Here is a 19078-nt window from a genome sequence, read left to right as displayed (position 1 = left end):
TTTCAAAACTTATAATTTCGGCGAAATGTCACACAAATTTCAGCAAAATTTTTCCACCAGGATCTTTGTAATCTTCTGTAAGAATGTGATAATTAAAAAATTACTCAGGAAACAAATTTTATAATTTAAATAAATCATCAAATACTTGCATTAATATATTTATTATTGTTGCAACATTTTTCACATAAATGTTTAATTTTTAACACACAATGCATCATCGAAGGCGTGGTTTAGAAATTTGACGGTCAAACCGATAAGCCATGCAAAAATCGCACGGATTTCGAGCGAATTTTGCAAGGTGAAGTGGGGTGCTTTATGCGTACTGCGCTCGTGCGGCTATCGTAAAAAGCTGATACGACCATAGCACGCATCATATTCTTTTTTTTCATAGCGATTCTCGTGCCATGATTGCACGACTTCATGCATAAACAGATTGAACGATGGTGCTATTAACGCATTGAAATAGGCCACGCGATAGTAGTATCGACTGTTAGTGCCAAAATCGTAACAGATTTCTTTCCGTGTGGATACTGTCTGAAAAAAATATCTAATTATTTAATTGGATTAATTTTAGTTGAAAATGGACGAATCTGAATTTTCTAATTAAATTTATTAAATTGTAATTGAAATAATATATTAAAATTATGATTAATATTAGAATCTTCTGATTCGTCCATTTTCAACCAGACATTTTTCTCAATGTAAGCAATGTAAATTTCGACTTCGCTGAATATCCGTAATGGTGCCAATTGCTAATCTCGCGCAGATAATGGTACTATTATTAGGAGATCTCGTGAAGAGATCTTCAATTCATCGTTTCCGCAAAGACGAAATTACGCGATGGAACAGTATCGGGAAACTCAGGACAGTGAAAGTTATCCCTCGACCCCGGCGAATGTACCTCTGATGTTCTAATAAATTAGTTGCACGCCAATCACGCATTCATTCTTATACCCGTGGGATGAGATCCACGGAAAGAAATCTCTCGTGTTAAAATTTCTTCCGTATATAAATACATTCATTAAATTGTTTAAATTTTTTTTTCGTACAAAGTACAATATTTTCCACTAATAATGATATAAAGTATAATATTATTACTACAATTGAAAATAAAATTATGTAGATATAAAATCAAATTCCTTCGCATTAGATTTCGGTCCATTAAATTTACTACAGAAGTATAGAAGTAAAAAAATTTAATAAAATATTTTGCGATGTAACAATTTTTAAATGAACTGTTTTAATGGCTAAAAAGTATCTAGTTATAATTATTAATAAATAGTTAATAAATAATCATTAATAATAAATTCTCTTATCACATGGTAGACAATATTTATTTTTTATTGATGTACAAAGCATGTAAAACTTGTATAATTTGCAATAATTGTCCTGTGTTATATCGCATTTTAATTAATTATTAAAATATTACACAGAAAAAATGATTTTGTTGAAGTATTAAAAAATTTAGTTACAAATTTGAAAATATTTTTGTCGGGTCAAAATTATTATGTAGGGCACTCAAACATAATGAACAACGCCATAAAAAGTTTCGATGACGTTTTAGCAACCAGTTGGAGCGTCCTACATAATTATTTTTGATGGTTTAATAAAATTTATTTTTATATCTGTATGTATTCAAATTTTTAGATACTTTAGCAAAACTGTTTTTTCCGTGTAGCTGTTAACGATAACTTTTATCAATATAGCAATTAAGAATACTTTTGATCGACACTCATACATATTATAGAGCACAATGAAAGTTACTCGTGGGTGGTATAACATTTTTCATGAATAACTAATCACGAATTCATTGGCGTTATAATATAGTCAATTCTTTAATTAAAGTTGCAAAGTATCTAAATGTAATAATAGTGTAATGATATTAAACATATTGTTGTTCAAATGTAACGCGTTAGCGTAAACGCCTCGTGTAAACGCTGTGATTTCACGCTCCATCACACGTTATTATCGCCCGATTATCGATCTCTTGTTAGAAACTAAGTGCAATTCATTTCTAATTTCTACAAGATCGATGCGATTTAAACGAAAGAATATGTTTAATAGCATATAGTACTACTCTTAAAACAAATTATATCAGTGCTCCTTAATCTGTAATTTGATGACGACACAAGAGTTAATGCTGTGTGATGAAGAAGCTTAATTAAGCGAGTTTGTCACGTGCATCACACTAGATTCGTTTATATTGCTATATATGAAATTAGTAAAGTTGTGAAAGCATATGAGGCATTTCAGCGAGCATCTTTGAAACATCATTTTTAATTTTTTTAAAATTTACTGACATATTCTACAGATAAATTTGAGATTTTTTTTTAAAAGTTATCTACTCTTGTAAGTTGCAGAAATTCATAAAAAAACGTTGATCATGCCAGCATTCAAATTATTATATCGTCAAAACCAGTAGTTGTAAAAAAAAAATACAAGAGATTAATTTAAAAAATCTTAAATTGTTCTCTGGATGGCTTATTTTTAATTTATCATTTTCGTATAAATAAATCATTTTCCATTTGTTTCCAATTTTTATTAACATTTTTCATCATCAACTCACTAATTTAAAAAGTTTGTAAAAATATCATCATATTCTTACTTCAGTTATGAAGTAACTCTGAAAATTACAAAATGTAATGTATAGTTAAAAAATTCTGTTGTGTGACGGCGCAATTCCGTATACGTATAACGTGGAATAACTTTTTAATTTTATCGTATCCAGGAGATCAAAATCTATAAAAAACATTATTTTTGTACAGAAATCGACCTCTTTTTAACATCCTCCTATGTAGGTGTATAAATAATTTGTAAATCTATAAATAATGCATAGATATACCTATTTGTCATATCAGTAGGACGGAGAGGAAAGGATCATGGACGCTTTCACGCTCTGATCAAGTGTTTCGCGACCGGGATGATATCATGATCGGAAGAGACGCATTGTCCGAATAACGGCCTCGAATCGGAGTTGTCCGATTTTTGAAGGAGGCCGGCTCCAACCTTTCGAAAGTGTTTTTTCTCCTCCCTGCCGCCTCTGCGTGTCAGTCTTCTCTCTTCCTCGTTCAGATAGAAAAAAAAGAAGCGATGTTCCCGTGAAAGTTGCCTTCTGGCTACTACGAAATGCCGTCATGGCTTCCCGGTGATCTTCCCTAACTTATCCCCCCGACTTCTCTGCTGTGCTCAACCTCTTATCCTGTTTTGCTCGCAAGCATCTTCGATCCTATTTCGCATAAAGTTTCTTCGCCATTTTTTTTTCAAAATTACACCAATACTTTTTCGTTACGTTCTTAAAACGTTTCGTTGTATCCGGGAAAGTTATTTGAGTTGATTCTGTTTCTGATAAACCTACCAATATATTAAAAATCATATAAAACCATAATATTATATCTACAAAAGCTATAACCTTCTTTTGAAAAATTGTGTGTGATCAACTAAGGAGTGGACATAATACTACCCAGACAGCACACAATATTTATAAAATATTTACAAAATATTTATAAATATTTATAAGATTTATTTTAAATATTTTGTAAATATTTTTGTGGTTTTAGATCGCACAGATTATAAACATTTATTATAAATATTGTGAAATATTTATTGTAAATGTTATAGTAAATGCTACGAAAATACTTAATGAGATATTATAATCCAAGTAAAAAATACTTATTAGAAATATTTATTTATATTTACCATAAATATTATATAAAATATTTAGTCTATATTTTAATAATATTTCAAATAAAGCTTTATATAAAATATGTATGTAATATTTATGCAACATTTAAAAAATTGAATATTAATAAATATTTATCATAAATATTTAATGTGCTGTCTGAATATTTACTAGGTCCACTCAATAAAACGTTCAGACATGGCATAATTTATTTTCGATGTAAATTCATCATACTAAGGGAGATCAAAATTCGTGAAGAGTCGACTGTGTCCTCTCCTTGTAGGTTTTCTTTGGAGATTCTGCTTCGGTTCATTCACTCACGGCGCAACGCGGAAAAACAAAGTAACTAGAACTCACGACCTCGCGCGTATAGGACGCTTGACTTATTCACTTCGTGAATTCAAAGCGATTTGAATCGTCTGTTCTCATCATTACTCGTGTCACGTGTACGTGAGAGCCTCAGGAGAAAAAAAGAAAAAGAGAGAGGGAGGGGGGGGGAGAGAGAGAAAGAGAGAGAGCACATATACGGACTGTCGCGCTAACATGTTAGTGAGCTTCCCTTTCTTCCTTTTTATTCGTTTTCTCGGCTTCTCTCCTGTTAAACTCTCGTGTCAATGAGCAAGAAGAGCCTCGCTTTCGCTCATCGTCTCATCTTTCCCCTCGGGGCAATTTCAAGCAGCAACCAGCTGTTCGGTACTGTTGATGCGTACGACGTATATACGCTTTTCATCACGCATGTCTGTCGCTCGGTAAACGATAGCCAAGACGCTATTTTCTCTCCTTTCGATCATTATGGCATTATCTCTTAATCCTTTGTGAAACATCGAGACATCCAACTCTCTTCCTACCTCCCTTCTTTGTAATTTGCATTTCCTTTTCCTAAAGACTATATAAATTGTAAATAAAATTAAAGTGACACAAAATTCTTTCTTCATTAAAGAAAATTTATATTACTCCGATTTTCGCTATTGTAAATATTAGGTGTTATAACATATGTAAGTCTTAGAAGCGTTTGATAAGTAGTGTTTAAAAAATTTAGACAAATATAAAGAGTTATATTATATAAATGTGTTTTGTAAAGTCATCGACTTCATACGTTACATTCAGCTGTATCGCCACGTAACGCCCAATTTGATTCCATCATATGAAAGATAGAAAGAATATTACGTACAATATATGTACCTATAGATGTACTCTGCAGTAAACATGCGTGTCTGAACTCAAAAAGAATAAGAAAGTCAAATAATGTCAATTTTAACGTTATATTGATCGATTATTGACCAAATTTATTTGTCATGATTCAATATGACATTATTTTTATTTTCTTACTCTTGACAAATATTCCGAAAGACAACTTAAAATAGACGTCTGTAAGACTTTTTCCAAAAGATACCTTTAAGATAACTTTTAAATTTAATGAAAGCAAGAACTCCACAAATTTAAAATAATAAAAAGTAATAAAGATTGTGGGAGTCAATGCAGTTAATAGTCCGATTATCTTATATTTATTAATTTATTCCATAAATCTTGATGTGATTTCGATGAGCGCAAGATAATTTGTAGTTAAGTTCTAAAGATAATTTGTAAAAATTATGAAGTCAAATTGGTGATGACTGCATATACGAGTTTATAATCGTGCAATGATTATTGTTCCGATATACACTGTCAGTATTGAAAATTTATAGCATATGTAACTTAAACTAGAGAGATTTTTGAAAATCTATAATTTATTTATTTATTATGTATAATATTATATATTTTCAGTATACTAGAACTTGACCAATATAACTGACAGTATATTAGAACTTGACCAATATAACTCAATAAATAACACGCAAGTCCAAAAAGGGAATATAACGTTTTTAGGACGTCTTACGTCTGCATTTAAACATTGTTGAGTAAAAAATTTTGGACGTCTGAGAGAATTTTAAATTGTCTTAATTAAAAATTTCTTTAAGATGCCTTAATGTTTACTGGGTAGATTTCGTTAATTCACAAGCGAATTGATCAAGTGCCATCGTTTGCAAACAGATTTTAATTACGCCGCCTTAATAATTTAACTACTAGTTGTCTCACATCCTATAAATACGTTATAGAAACACACGTGCAAATTTCGCGCGTGTCCTCTGCATTTCCCATGCGCATTGACGCCTAAGAAACGCACAAGCATTATTTCGTCTAGTCATCGTGGGAAATCCTGCGCTACTTTGTGGATTCCATCGGATCTCATCGTCGAGTAACTCGCGAGTCTTCTTCGCGAAGCGCTCTTCGGGAGGAAAAGAGAGAGAGAGAGAAAAAAAAGAAAAAGAGAGACAAAAGTAAGGGAAACGGTTGAATGAAATCTGGCGACGAGCGTCGTTCTCGTCTCTTGATTAGCGGTTGTTTAGGAGCAGTGAAAGTTTCTCCGCTCGCGAGAGATGCGCTGCCTTTTTGGAAAGAGATAAACGCGGCTTCCTCCCGTCTTCTCGCCTCCCCCACCCCTGTCTACTCATCAACCTGCGTTCCCTTCTCTCTTTTTCGTCGCGAGAATTGACGAGAGAATTGTTGTCGCTGTCGCGCAATACTCGGCGCGTTCTCATGCGGAAACGCACTGAGAAAGGAAATCGTCGCCATGGGGAGTTAACCCCGTGGCCCACCTGCCCGACGAAACCAGGATCAAGCTGGAGTCCCCCTTTTCGCCCCCTTCTCATCAAGCGTTCTGTAAAATGTCAGTTAATACTATCGTACGCAAAATACGTCAATTACTCGTGCGATTGTAAAGCGACGCATAGCTGGAGTATAATCGGGATTAAAATGCCGCGTTGACACGTACTGATTGACGTGAGATTAATCATCCGTAAAAATGGCATTGCGAATTTCTACAAGGAGAAAAAGAAACGCGCGCGCATACGCGATTATTTTTTTAATCCGCATGAATTTACTTCGTAATTTGGAAAATTGACGAATCTATCTGGATTGTTCTTTCAGAACTTTTTGAAAGAAGTATAACTTAATTCTTATACTTACAAGTATATATATAAACAATTAGTTTTATGAACTAGTTGTTCTAGTTTTATGAACTAGAAAATTAAAAAAGAGTGGAGGATAAATTTCACCGAGATTAAAATTAATCTACATTGATAAAAATAAATATTTTTAATCTCGGCTTAAAATTTATTCTTTATATGAAACAAGATAAAAAATAAGTTAAACCAAGATTAAAGTTAATCTATATTGCTAGAGCATTATAGATGCTGGGCATTAGGCAAAATAAAATGTGGAAATTTCACGGACTCGGACTCCAGAATCTATTCGAATTGGAAAGGTGTACAATAAGTTAACAAGCGTAAATAGTTTTATGTAAAAATACATAAAAAAGCTTTATTTCGCCACCGTTTTCTTGCAAAAAATAAGTATAAAAAACATCTCTCCTTCACTCTAGTCGTCGTAAACATCGTCATCATCATCATCATCATCATCATCATCATTATCATCATCATCATCATCATCGTCGTCGTCATCATTATCGTGGTAGTCGTCGTTGTGATCGATATCGTCGTTCTTCTCATCATCGCCATCATCATCATCATCATCATCATCATCATCATCGTCGTCGTCGTCGTCGTTATCGTATTCAACATCGTCATCATCATCGCCGTCTTCAACTTTGTCATCGTTGTCGTCTTCTTCTCTCGGCGATCGCGCATATAACACAGCGATACGTCAATACCGTAAGTATTATCGTCGCTGATCATGTTAGAGGTATGTGAGCGGTGTGTACGTGTATGTTGGTGAACGGGAGGGTAGGACGGAGGGGCCGCGACGGGGGTAGCGGTGAATTGACTAGTATGGCCCGGATCCACCGGGTGCCCCGTAACTCGTGCTGGGTCCACTTGGTCCGGTGCCACCGATACCGCCACCGATACCGCCACCGATACCGCCACCGATACCGCCACCGATTCCACCGTGACCGCCGATGCCGATGCCACCACCACCACCTCCACCACCACCGGTGACTTCCTTCTGTAATGTGAAGAAAAAAAAGATTAAGTAATTAGATCGATTTAAGATTTTCGCTTTTTCTCATTTCTTATGCTTAGGTTTCATTCATTTACCTGAGTCTTGTACTTGATAAAGTAGACTTCCGGTTTGCTGGGCTGAGTGGGCGTGATGGTAGGCAGGTTGATCTCGGGCGCCTCCTCGGGTTTCTTGACCAAAACATAGATGAGCGTTTTCTGCTCATCCTGTTGCTGCACCGGAATCACCGGAGCGGTCGGGGTTGGTGGAGTAGGTGCCTTGATGAAGATGATCTTATAGTGCTTTTGTGCCTGATATCCCCCGCTTATGGGCCTGGATGGTCTTGCCTCGGGAGCCTCTGGAGGCGGTACGTGAACGTAGATGTGTTTTTGAATGAGCGAGCCGCCGCCGCCGAATCCACCGCCACCGCCGCCGCCGCCACCGCCGAATGCACTGATACCAGAGATACCTTCTGCACCACCGACACCTCCGGCAAGGCCAGCAACTCCACCTCCACCACCTCCGCCGCCGAACGAGACTCCCGAGATACCTTCGATACCTCCGACGCCACCACCGATTCCTCCACCACCGCCGAAACCACCGCCTCCGCCGCCGCCGCCGCCGAAACCACCGATGCCACCAATACCACCAACGCCACCGCCGAGCGGAAATCCGGAAGGAGCGCCGTAGCTACTGCTTGGCTGGCTATAAGAGTATCCGGCTTCCGGCCGCGCCATCGCCGTCGCGGCGAGCGCCAGGATCTACAATTGCAATCGATTTTACTTTCCCGATGTGTTTAAATATTGAAACCGAGATTGCGACTTTGATATTTGAGCTTTATTTTATCATTTTTCTTTTATAAATATTTTTAAGATAAACGTCTCCGTAACCGGACATGCACAAAATTTATTATCAGATATTAATTTTAAATGCTCTCTTTATTACAATATTATAATTTAACGATATTTATAAAGATCGCAATTAAATTATAATATTATATTTAAGAAAGCATTTAAAATTAATAGTAATATAAACAAATATAAAGTTTCGTGAAAATATCCGGACATATAGTTATTACATGTCCGGTCTTTAGGATATTTATCTTATTATGATTCTAAGGATCCTGTTCTGTAATTCTTAAAACGACTCTAACGATATCATTACATTGTCGTTGCGCAGCTTTTTTACTGTATACGAAATCTGCGCAATGACAATGTAATGATATCGTTGCAATCATTAAGAGATACAGAATAAGGCCCTAAAATTCAGCTCAGTTCCACTAATGTAAGATTAATTTTAATCTCGGTTTAATTTACTGTTTATTTCTTTCTAATTTTTAGAAATAGATAAACAGTAAATTGAACCAAAAATAAAGTTAATTTACATTGGTGGAACAGGATCATAATGTTCTAAACATTTTTCGGTACCTCACTTTTTTTGCAATTTAGTATAATTATTTTGCTAAAATATATATTATGTGCTAATATAAAATTATAATGTAGCTCGTGAATAAATCAAGTTGAATTCTGTAAAGTTGAACTGTAAAGTATTTCTTACATAGAAGAAATGTACATGTGCGAAAAATGCATTATTTATTTGTATATATTAATATAAAGAGTTCCCACGCGTTTTTAATTGAAGAAGAATTAGATACATCTTCCTCAAAGATAATATAAATGCTTTCATCTAATTTTATTTTTAATGAACAATGATTCTCAGTATTCCTCTATTCGTTTTTGCAGTAAACGTATCTAGAAAGCAAGTAGTAAACGTGTCAGAAGTGTTTCCGGAAGTACACGGCGATGAATTTACCAGCACGTGGAATGTATAATCTCTTCCTTTCAGTCACCGGCTGCGCTTAACGTTTCACGGTGTTAGCGTTACATAAACCCGGGAGAGAATCCCGACATTTAAGTTCTTTTCTTCCTGTTTTTTTCTTTTCTGTTTTCGCGCAAACGGAACTAGAGAAGTGGCACAATCACTGAACCGGTTCTCGGGTTAGTCACTATCATGGAGTACATTGACACCGCACACAATATTCCCCGTGCACCCTCCCCTCTCTTTTACTTTCTCCCGCGTTCTCCCACCTACCTCCCTCGGATGAAACCTTCGATCCCGGTTTCGATCTCGATCTTGATCACGAATTCTCCTCGTTTCTCTCACGGTCTTATCATCCTCCGAGAAAGATCCCGTATACGCGAGAAGAGAAACGGAGAGGGGGACCCGAATAAAAAGACAGCGACAGGAGAGAAGAAGTTGAAGGAACCGAGAAGAGAGTGAGGAAAGGACGAGAGGAGGAAACGAGAAATTGGGGAAATCGTCGTGGACGGACTACTCACCATGAATGCCCTCATGGTAGCTGCTGTTCCTTGATTTGAGGACTGATGCTCCGTGGATGTCTTGAAGCCCCCTTTTATACAGGCCAGCATGGGGGCCCCACTCGATGCCTCGACCCATCACCTATGAGATGCGACGGAGCTATTACAAATCTCTCTCCCTCTTTCTCTCTTTCTCTTTCTTTCTCCCAATTCTTGCCTCTTCTTGCGATATAGAGCCGTATACGTTTGCTCAAATTTGTCTCTGTACTTTCATTAAAATTTATCTATTCAGATAGGTTGTGTCCACTTATGACACACGTGTCACGTAGCGTGGATTCAATGACGAATGAGAAATGGACCATACGACATGTTAATCCCACAAAGACAGCAAGAATTTATCTAATTGCTTCGATATTATACGCGATATCACAAGATGGTTATTTCATTGATAAAAAGGACAGTCCCTTAAGAAAATGATTTTTATTATTGTTACTTATTTACTTATAATGTTCTTAATAATTTTGATGGTTGCACAATATTATTGTATAAATTTAGACAAAAAGTATTTTGCACATTATATGTTGCTTTATTCCTAATAAAGAACGATGTATATGTTGTTATGAATAAATTATCAAAAAATGAGGCTTCATTATTACTATATTTAAAAAATATATATTTATTGTGTGACTTTATTGATTCAAGTGTCACATTTATAAAATTGTTAATGACAAACTTTTTAAAGATATCACATAGCCCTTACATTACAAGAATTTTACGAAAAGAAAACACAATGTACGTTTCTTGGATACTTAAAGAAAGATAAATGCAGGTATTATACCACCCGCAAATTATGCTGCGGTTTGCCATACAAGTTTCAGCCCATTTCCTACAGCCGGCTGCAACTTCCTATATAAGTCGATGTCCGCCCACGAAAATACCGTTTTCTTTAATTAAAAATTTTCTCACGGCTAAATAAATTGTCGATTAATTATTGTAAGTTTAATTTGGAAACGTTAATATTGATATTATCCAGATATATTATTCAGAAATATCGTTGAAAGTGTAGTTTTTTCGTATCTTATGGATGGAAATAACAGTTTTGTTGAAGTATCTAAAAATTTGGTTAGATATACAGATCTGAAAATAATTTTTTGAACCATTCAAAATAGTTGTGTGGAGTATACTTGATAGAATGTAAAAGCTTTTGTTTTACAACGTTGCTCATCATGCTTGAATTTCCTACATAATCATTTTTTTCATCAAAATTATTTTTAGATCTGTATCTAGCTAAATTTGTATGTATTTCAGCAGAATTATTCTTTCCATGTGGACGTATAATACGTATATATTCGGATAAACAAATAATAAGTACAATAAGTGCGATACATGATAAGTAAACATGGATCTTGCATAGGGTAGTTAAATCGCACTTAAATGCAGCTACGCGTTTCGGAAAACGTGAGTGAGAGCTGAGGGCAGGCTGAATCGCGAGAACCTCTACTTTGTACGGTTTGAAACGAACTGATTTGTAGAACGATGATTATAACTGATATTGTCCGCCCGCCTATTCAAATCCGTGAGAAAAATTAAAATTGTGTTTTATGGCTCTGTGTAGACTCATTATCGTGCGTGTGCGTTCGCATGCGTTTAAAAAGCATGATTTTCGGCGCACCTTGTAGAAAGCGTAACTGGCACATCACCAGGAGCGGCGGAACACGATAAGCGAGTTCGGCACGTCGGGGGAACGCCATATGTTTTAGGGGCGCTTGACACTGCGTACCTATATTGTACTAAATAAGATTGAAACATTTTTCAATAAATTGCGAAATACATAAAAATCGTGAACTATTCAGTGGGTGCTTTCTATTTGATGACACAAATCGGTGCGAGTCGACACAAACATCGTTCTATCCTTGTTGACATTCAGAGAGTGATAAAGATAGAACGACAATTGTGTCGATTTGTATCATCAAATGGAAAGCACCCAGTATTATAAAACAAATAGTTATGATTCGCGACCCTTTTATGCATTCCGAAATTTAAAAAAAATATATCTCAATTTTAGTAACATCATGTGTACATCAACATATAACTTTCGATTTTTGCATTTTTTTTTCTCAATTCTTTTTTTTTCTTTATTTACATAATATCTGTCGTTTTTTTTAAAATGATTTTTCCACAAGGTTCGAGTAGTAGAGATATACGCGTCGGTGAATAGTCGAATGTAACTTTTTTTTTTTTTGTTTAATTCTTCAAATGGAAAAATTTAATTTAATTTTTTGAAAAATATGTAACAAAAATTTTACATAAGTAATTACTGTGTAAAGACAATATGCAATGTTTAGTGACATTTTTGTGTGTAGGAGTTAAATTATTCTGTCAGATATTGGATCATTATAGGGGTTTTCTGTGGCTGAACTGTAGTGTACACTTTTGGAACTTAAAGTGAGAAAGATATACGTTTGATATTTGTTTAAAGCGAGAAAGAGAGTTTTAGAACAGTCTAGTGCGGAAACAGAAAACGGACCACATGTCAAATGTTCGAAGCAGTGTAAATCTTGCACAACTGTTTTTGAATCGCGAATCCTGCACATAGTCTGACGCGCTTTAACAGTTTTAAACATTTGGACAAAAGAAGACTTACAATTAGTTACGAGCATGTTGTTTTCCCCAGGTACTGTCCTATAAAAAAAAAGTTTTTAGAAGGCCCGTTAGTTTAAGGCTGTAAGTTGTAGGTTTGAAACGTAACTAATTAGAAACCCTACATGTAGGACGCTAACTTAAGTTTTGAGGGGGGGGGGGCACCAAATACCCTAGCGCCGTCCCTGTATGTCACGACATCTAATAGCTGCTTGTTGGATTCATAAAACGTTTGAGTGAACAAATTTTATTCGATTATGTTGATGAGTTCGATTACGTTATATTGATGTGCCATTTCAGAGAATTATACAATCCTAGTTTATATGTACCGTGATGTATGAAAATCTCAAAACTTAATGCGACTCTAAATTTATTTCGTAAAAGATTTTTTTTAAATACTGCTATATCGACAAAAATATTAATCTTTCCGTGTAAAAAAAAATTATAATAGAATTTAAAATAGTAAACTGAATCTGCTTTTTTTATTTTATTTATTATGATCGGATTTTTTATATTGAATATTATTGAATTGACAAGAATCCGTTAAAGATGTTTTGTCTATATAATTTCAGTTAACTCTCCCGAAAGGGTTCCTATCTTGTAGTAGTCATTGGGCTGGGACTCGAGGGCTGCGAGGCGTCTTGGGGTGCACGTGGTCTAAATGTTCCACAACAATACAGCACGAAGCTTAATTAATTTTGACTTGTTTACGCAGATACGAAATCTCTCTGTCTTTGTCACCAAACGTTTGTTGAGATCAAAATCGAGCAAGGAAGCACTTAGCGTCCTTGGGGGTCGTAAACTCCCTGGCGGGTGGCAGGGCTTAAGTTACGCTCAGGGGTGGGCCCGTGGGCGGCCAATTAAGAGGAACCTCCCAAGCTAGGGTGTGAGCTATCGTGCCTGGAGCTGCATGGCGCAAGAGAAGTTGCGTCCCAAACAGTGCCTCCTGAATACCGGGCGTCCTCCAGAAGTAAATAACCAAGCCCCGGGCATTCGTGGCTCTGGGTAAGATCGCGCAACCGCGACTCGTGGGACATTGCATAGATACGATAAAACCATCAAAACCGACATAAACCTTCAGGGCGTGGCTTCTCTCGGAAGCAAACGGAGGAGAACAACACAGCAAAGACGGGTCTAACGAAGATCCGACCTCGCTTTAGCGGCGCCGCCAAACGCCGGTACAAAAGAGAGAAGGAGCGGGTTACAGCATCCAAAACTCTAACTTTCTCAGGTGCCTAAGGGGGAGGGGGGGGGGAGAGATAGTGTTGCGACCGGCGCGGTTAAACGCGCGAGGCAGGAGCACTGCACCCCCAACTCAACGGACAGTCGCCTGGGCAAGAAACCCAACGTCGCCGACCGAGAATCGTATACCCAGGCAAAGGGAATCATCAGGATGGCCCTCATAGCGGAGGGCTACTCTGAAAACAAGATGGCCACCTCCAGTGAGGTGGGTGAGATCAGGAAACTGATCACGCAGCGCGTTCTCGAACTTCCCGAGGGTAGACTAGCGCCCGCCTTCACTGGAACTTGTGAGAGGGAATATGGCGCAGTCATTATCAACTGTACCAATCAACAATCGGTGGACTGACTAAAAAGTCAATTCATCGAGTTCGATATTGGAGGGCACACTCTGCATGAAATGCCGGCCGGAAAACTTCCCATGCGACACCAGATGGTGGTGCATGTGAAAAAGCTAGATTTGGCTATCGAAGAGTAGGGACGCCAAGAACGCCCACTTCGCTGCCTCGATCGGCGACGATTCCCTGGAGACCTTAAGACCTGCGGTTTCAAACCCTTTTGTGGGCTGAGTCGAGTAACTGTAAAGCTGCACGACAAAAAACACAAAGCGGAGACAACTACCGGGACAGAGGAGGCCGTTTGAACTTTCGAGTCGCACAATACCAATAGTACAAATCAACTTGCATCACAGCAGAGGCGCCTCGGCGATTCTAGTCAGGAGCATGACTGTGATACAGACAGCAATAACATTCATTCAGGAGCCATGACTTTTGAATAACGCTATCAAGGGACCGAGTAGCTGCAGAGCTATATACAAAGCAGACACTCAAGGTAAGATAAGCCTAGGACTTGCATTGTGGTTAAAGGACTAAATACTATTCTTATGTTAGAGCTCAGCGACGGCAACATGACTGTGGTACAACTGAGGCTTAACCTGGACAATGACAATCACTTGGATGTACTGGTGGGGTCGGTGTACATGCCTTACGACTTCCAAACAGCATCATCACCGAAAAGAGTTGAAGAGCTGGTGCTTTATGCAAAGGAACGGAGGCTCGAACTCCTCTTGGGCTGCGATGCAAACTCCCACCACATATGGTGGGGGAGCTCGAATATAAACTCGAGAGGGGAAAGCCTCTACGAATTCATAATGGGCACCGGTCTAGTCATCCTGAATAGAAAATCAGAACACACCTTGATGGACCTCAGAAGACAGTGGATGATAGATATAACCATATGCAGCGGGAAAGTAGTAGTTGGTTTATTACGGGACTGGAGAGTGTCCGGAGAACCGTCAGGATCGAACCACAGGCAAATAAAATACGCCCTTCAACATGTGAAAAATCTGGAATGGTGGCGCAACGTCAGAACAACAAACTTGGAAGGCTATAGGATGGACCTTAAGGTCATCCTAAAGAACGCCCCACAATCAGATTCCATTCCAAAGAAAATTTAGAATTTGCGGCTCAATATATGAGTGATGCGATAAAAGAGACCTACGAAGCAAACTGTTCCGAAAGGTCAAAACATTCATCGACCAAGGTAGAGCAAAGAGCTCTTGAAACACAAATCGAAATTGAGAAGGCTCTTTAACAAGGCAAGAAGAAACTTAAAAGCGGACTGGGAAGCTTATAGATAAGCACAACGCTGTTGTAGCAAAGCGATAACTATCGCTAAAAGAAAAAGCTGGAGGAAGTTTTGTGAAAGCATTAAGAGCGCTCCTGAAGCATCTAGGCTAAATAAAGTCCTCAGCAAAGACAACTCTTTCCGTTTGGACTGCTTAAAGCTCCCAAACAGAAACTACACCGACACAACAAATGAAACCCTTAAACACCTAATGTCTATTCACTTTCCAGGTTTTCAGAAAGATACCTGCTGTATTCACTAAGGAACTAACTCGAGGAACAACATAAACCCATTCTGGTGAAATTTTTTCTTAGAATTTTTCATATAATTCTTCAGAGTTTCTACATAATTTTTCAGAATTTTTCTATAATTTTATAACTTTCTCACATTTTTTATACGAATTAGAACATTTCTCAGAAAATCTACATCTTTTCTCAAAATTTTTCATATATATTATATGTTAATTATAAAATATCATAAGATTTTTAAGATTTTTTGTAAGTATAATTTTTGATGAAATGTTATAAAATATAAAAAATTAAAAAATGCTTTTTAAAAATTATGGAATGAGAAATTTCAGAATATTTTAAAATTCATTTGTATGAAAAATTCTGAGAGAAGAAGTAAACTTTCCGAATATTTCTGAGTATTTCTGAAAAATGTTCCAATTCGTATAAAAATTATGAGAAAAATGTTCACCAGGGCAGGGAATGGTCACTGGCAGCAAAAGTGGTATCACCTGGCAGAGTCGAATGGGCCATAAAGACCTTCGAACCCTTCAAGTCGCATTCAGTGCTGCTCAGAAAAGGTATGAGAGCCCTGATGGGCCCTTTGACAAAGGTGCTTTGGGCTAGCATAGCTTTGAGACACGTCCCTCAAGCCTGGAGTGGCACCAGAGTGGAATTTATACTCAAGCCAGGGAGAAAAGGCCACATTGTGGCTGTTCGATTTCATGCGAATTCTCATTAGTCACATCGTGTGACGCTAGGAGCGAGCGGTGTTAGAATAGATGATTTGGGCGCATTTCTATATGTCTTACTGGCACGACGCTAGGCGGAGCGGTTATTGCGGAAGAGAAGGACACATATAGACGAAGAAGAAAATGGTGTAAGCACGGCACCACATCGGAAGGAACGAGTGACAAAAATAAAGATCATTCGGACTACATTGTCGACTCTGCTTAACTCACTCACACATATCCTGAATCATCAGTGAACAGTGGCTAAAGACTACAGACCTATCAGTCTCACATCCTTCATTCTGAAGACACGGGAGAGATTGATTGACAGGTATCTGAAAAACAACTCCCTTCTCATTCGGCCGCGGAACTCCTCCTAGTATGCCTACAAGGAGGGCAGATCTAGGAATACAGCTCTGCATCACCTAGTAAGCGGGGTTAAGACTTAGCTGACCGCAAAGGGATATGCATTGGGCGTCTTCATCGAATATCGAGTTGAAGACGATTTTTATCATTGAAGAGGCTTTTGATATCACGTCAATCTCGTCGATAAAGGACGCCATGGTAATAAGACAAAATACCAGGTGCACCTGTGGACTGGACTCAAAGCATGCTGGAGGGCAGAAAACTGACCGTCAATCATGGCAATATCATCATTGAGGGGTGTCCGCCGTCAGGCTGCCCGCAGGGGGAGGGTTCTCTACTCGTGCTATGGTACCTGGTAGTGGATGAGCTCCTCACAAAACTAAGAGTATCCGATTTCCGGGTCTACGATTATGCAGATGATGTAACCATAGTTACCAAGGGCATCTTCCTCACGAAACACATGGACGGAGCCTTGATAATCGTGTAAAATTGGTGCAGGATAAGGGACGGTAAATCCGGAGAAGATCTCGGCCATGATTTTCATCAGAAAATACAAGCCTGAACAAATAGAGCCTTTGAAACTTTGGGGTAAGGAAATAAATTATACTAACTCAGTGAAGTAACTAGAAGTATACCTAGATCCAAAGCTGAGCTGGAAAACACACCTCGAGGGTAAGAGGAAAAAGCTCTACCACTCCATGTGAGCTTATAGAAGAGTCATGGGCAGGAACTGGGAAATAAACCCTAGGGTTGCTCTGTAGCTATACAAAATGATTCTATTATGAAGACTAACTTGGTAATAACTTAACTATGCTGTCTGGTGGCTAAAGGTGGCAAATGTAGAGGCGAAGAACTTGCTCAAAAACTTTCAAGGGGGATACCTTAAGGTTGAGACAGGAGCCATGAAAATCACACCAACCGAGGCGCTTGAAGTGGCATTCGGTTTTCCGCTCTTGTGTCTAGTGATCATCAGCATAGCAAAACAAGCAGCAAACAGGATGAAATGTCAGGGGAAGTAGAAGAAGACCAGGCTTGGCCACACTAAGCTGAATCTGTTCGATAAGTCCATCTTCACACTGAAGCAAGATAGGATCCACAGAAAACATCTACTGGAGAAGACCTTTAAGGTCCTGATACCGGCTAGTGAGAACTGGTAAGATCCCAACTTTCTAACCAATCCAAACGTGGACATATGGTACACGAATGGATCGGGAGCAAATGATCGTTTTGGGGCGGGCATTTACGGCCCCAACGCCCATCACGAAGAAAGCATACCAATAGTGAGGCTGTCCATAATTATTCAAGCTGACGTGCTTGCCATCTCAAGGTACGCAAAACTCCTGATCGACTAGATAAACAGGCATCGCATCAGCATCTGCTCGGATAACAGAGCAGCTATTGATGCACTTTCAAAGACCTTTATAGAGTCATCCGTAATTTGGGACTGTATGCAAGACCTTGAAAAACCAGGGGAAACAAACCAAATTTTTCTAGTATGGGTCCCTGGACATCAGGACATACCTGGCAATGAGAGAGTGAATAGGCTAACAAAGCTGAAGACAGAAATGGACCCAGGTGAACTGCAGACCGTCGGAGTTTCCTTCATGCTAGGTAAAAGAAAGATCAAGGAAATTCTGGAGCGGGAGCATTTAAAGTCCTGAAGAGAAGCGAAGGGCTGCCGGTGGGTCAAGAAATTAACAAGACAATCCAATCCGGCTAGAACGAAAGAGCTGGCAGCAATGGAAAGAGACAAACTAAGAACGGGCCTTCTTACTGGATACGTCCCCTTCAGAGCACACTTATTCAACATCGGACTGGTCGAGCAGAAAAACTGCCGGTTATGTGGAGAGGAAAGCTAGGTCATCATACATCTTCTGTGTCGCTGTACTCTGCTTGTCTGCAAAAGAGGTAGATCCTGGGGCCACATGTTTTTAACACCCGAGGATTTAGATGTAGCAAAGATAGGAGATCACATAAGCCTGGTACAAGGAGCTGGGCTTGACCACCTAACTTTGGAAACAAGCAGGACGTAATAATGGAACTCTAGAGATCTAGGTCACACTAAGCGGCTGCCATAGCCCCACCTGCATTATTTACTGATAGTATTAAGTGCTACTACTACTTAATTAGAGAACCGGGCATTAGGCAAATTTAAATGTGAAAATTCCACGGAATCGGATTCCAGAATCAATTCGAATTGGAAAGGCATACAATAAGTTGACAAGCGTAGATAGTTTTATGTAAAAGTGCATAAAA

At 38.2% G+C, this 19078-nt stretch overlaps 1 protein-coding gene and 1 pseudogene across 2 annotated transcripts; one reads left to right on the top strand and one right to left on the bottom strand.

Annotated features, from left to right (window-relative positions):
- Positions 1 to 7286: 7286 nt before the first annotated feature.
- On the bottom strand, positions 7287 to 10118 carry LOC108765315 (glycine-rich cell wall structural protein 1). 2 transcript variants are annotated; one of them, XM_018513982.1, is made up of 4 exons: positions 10015 to 10118; positions 7774 to 8436; positions 7671 to 7681; positions 7287 to 7568 (listed from the first exon to the last, which is right to left on the bottom strand). In XM_018513982.1, exons 1-4 carry the CDS (start codon positions 10102 to 10104, stop codon positions 7502 to 7504), a joined length of 831 nt encoding a protein of 276 aa, XP_018369484.1. In that variant the 5' UTR covers positions 10105 to 10118; the 3' UTR covers positions 7287 to 7501. The 2 variants fall into 2 exon arrangements, with proteins under 2 accessions (XP_018369484.1, XP_018369483.1); XM_018513981.1 differs by having other exon boundaries at positions 7287 to 7681.
- Positions 10119 to 13543: 3425 nt separating this feature from the next.
- LOC108765224 (uncharacterized) lies at positions 13544 to 14515 on the top strand (annotated as a pseudogene).
- Positions 14516 to 19078: the final 4563 nt, after the last annotated feature.

This window comes from Trachymyrmex cornetzi, unplaced genomic scaffold, assembly GCF_001594075.2.
Source record: "Trachymyrmex cornetzi isolate Tcor2-1 unplaced genomic scaffold, Tcor1.1 scaffold482, whole genome shotgun sequence".
Lineage (NCBI taxonomy): Eukaryota > Metazoa > Arthropoda > Insecta > Hymenoptera > Formicidae > Trachymyrmex > Trachymyrmex cornetzi.
Note: the sequence above shows the minus strand (reverse complement) of the source record. Positions and strands in the feature narration are given on the sequence as shown.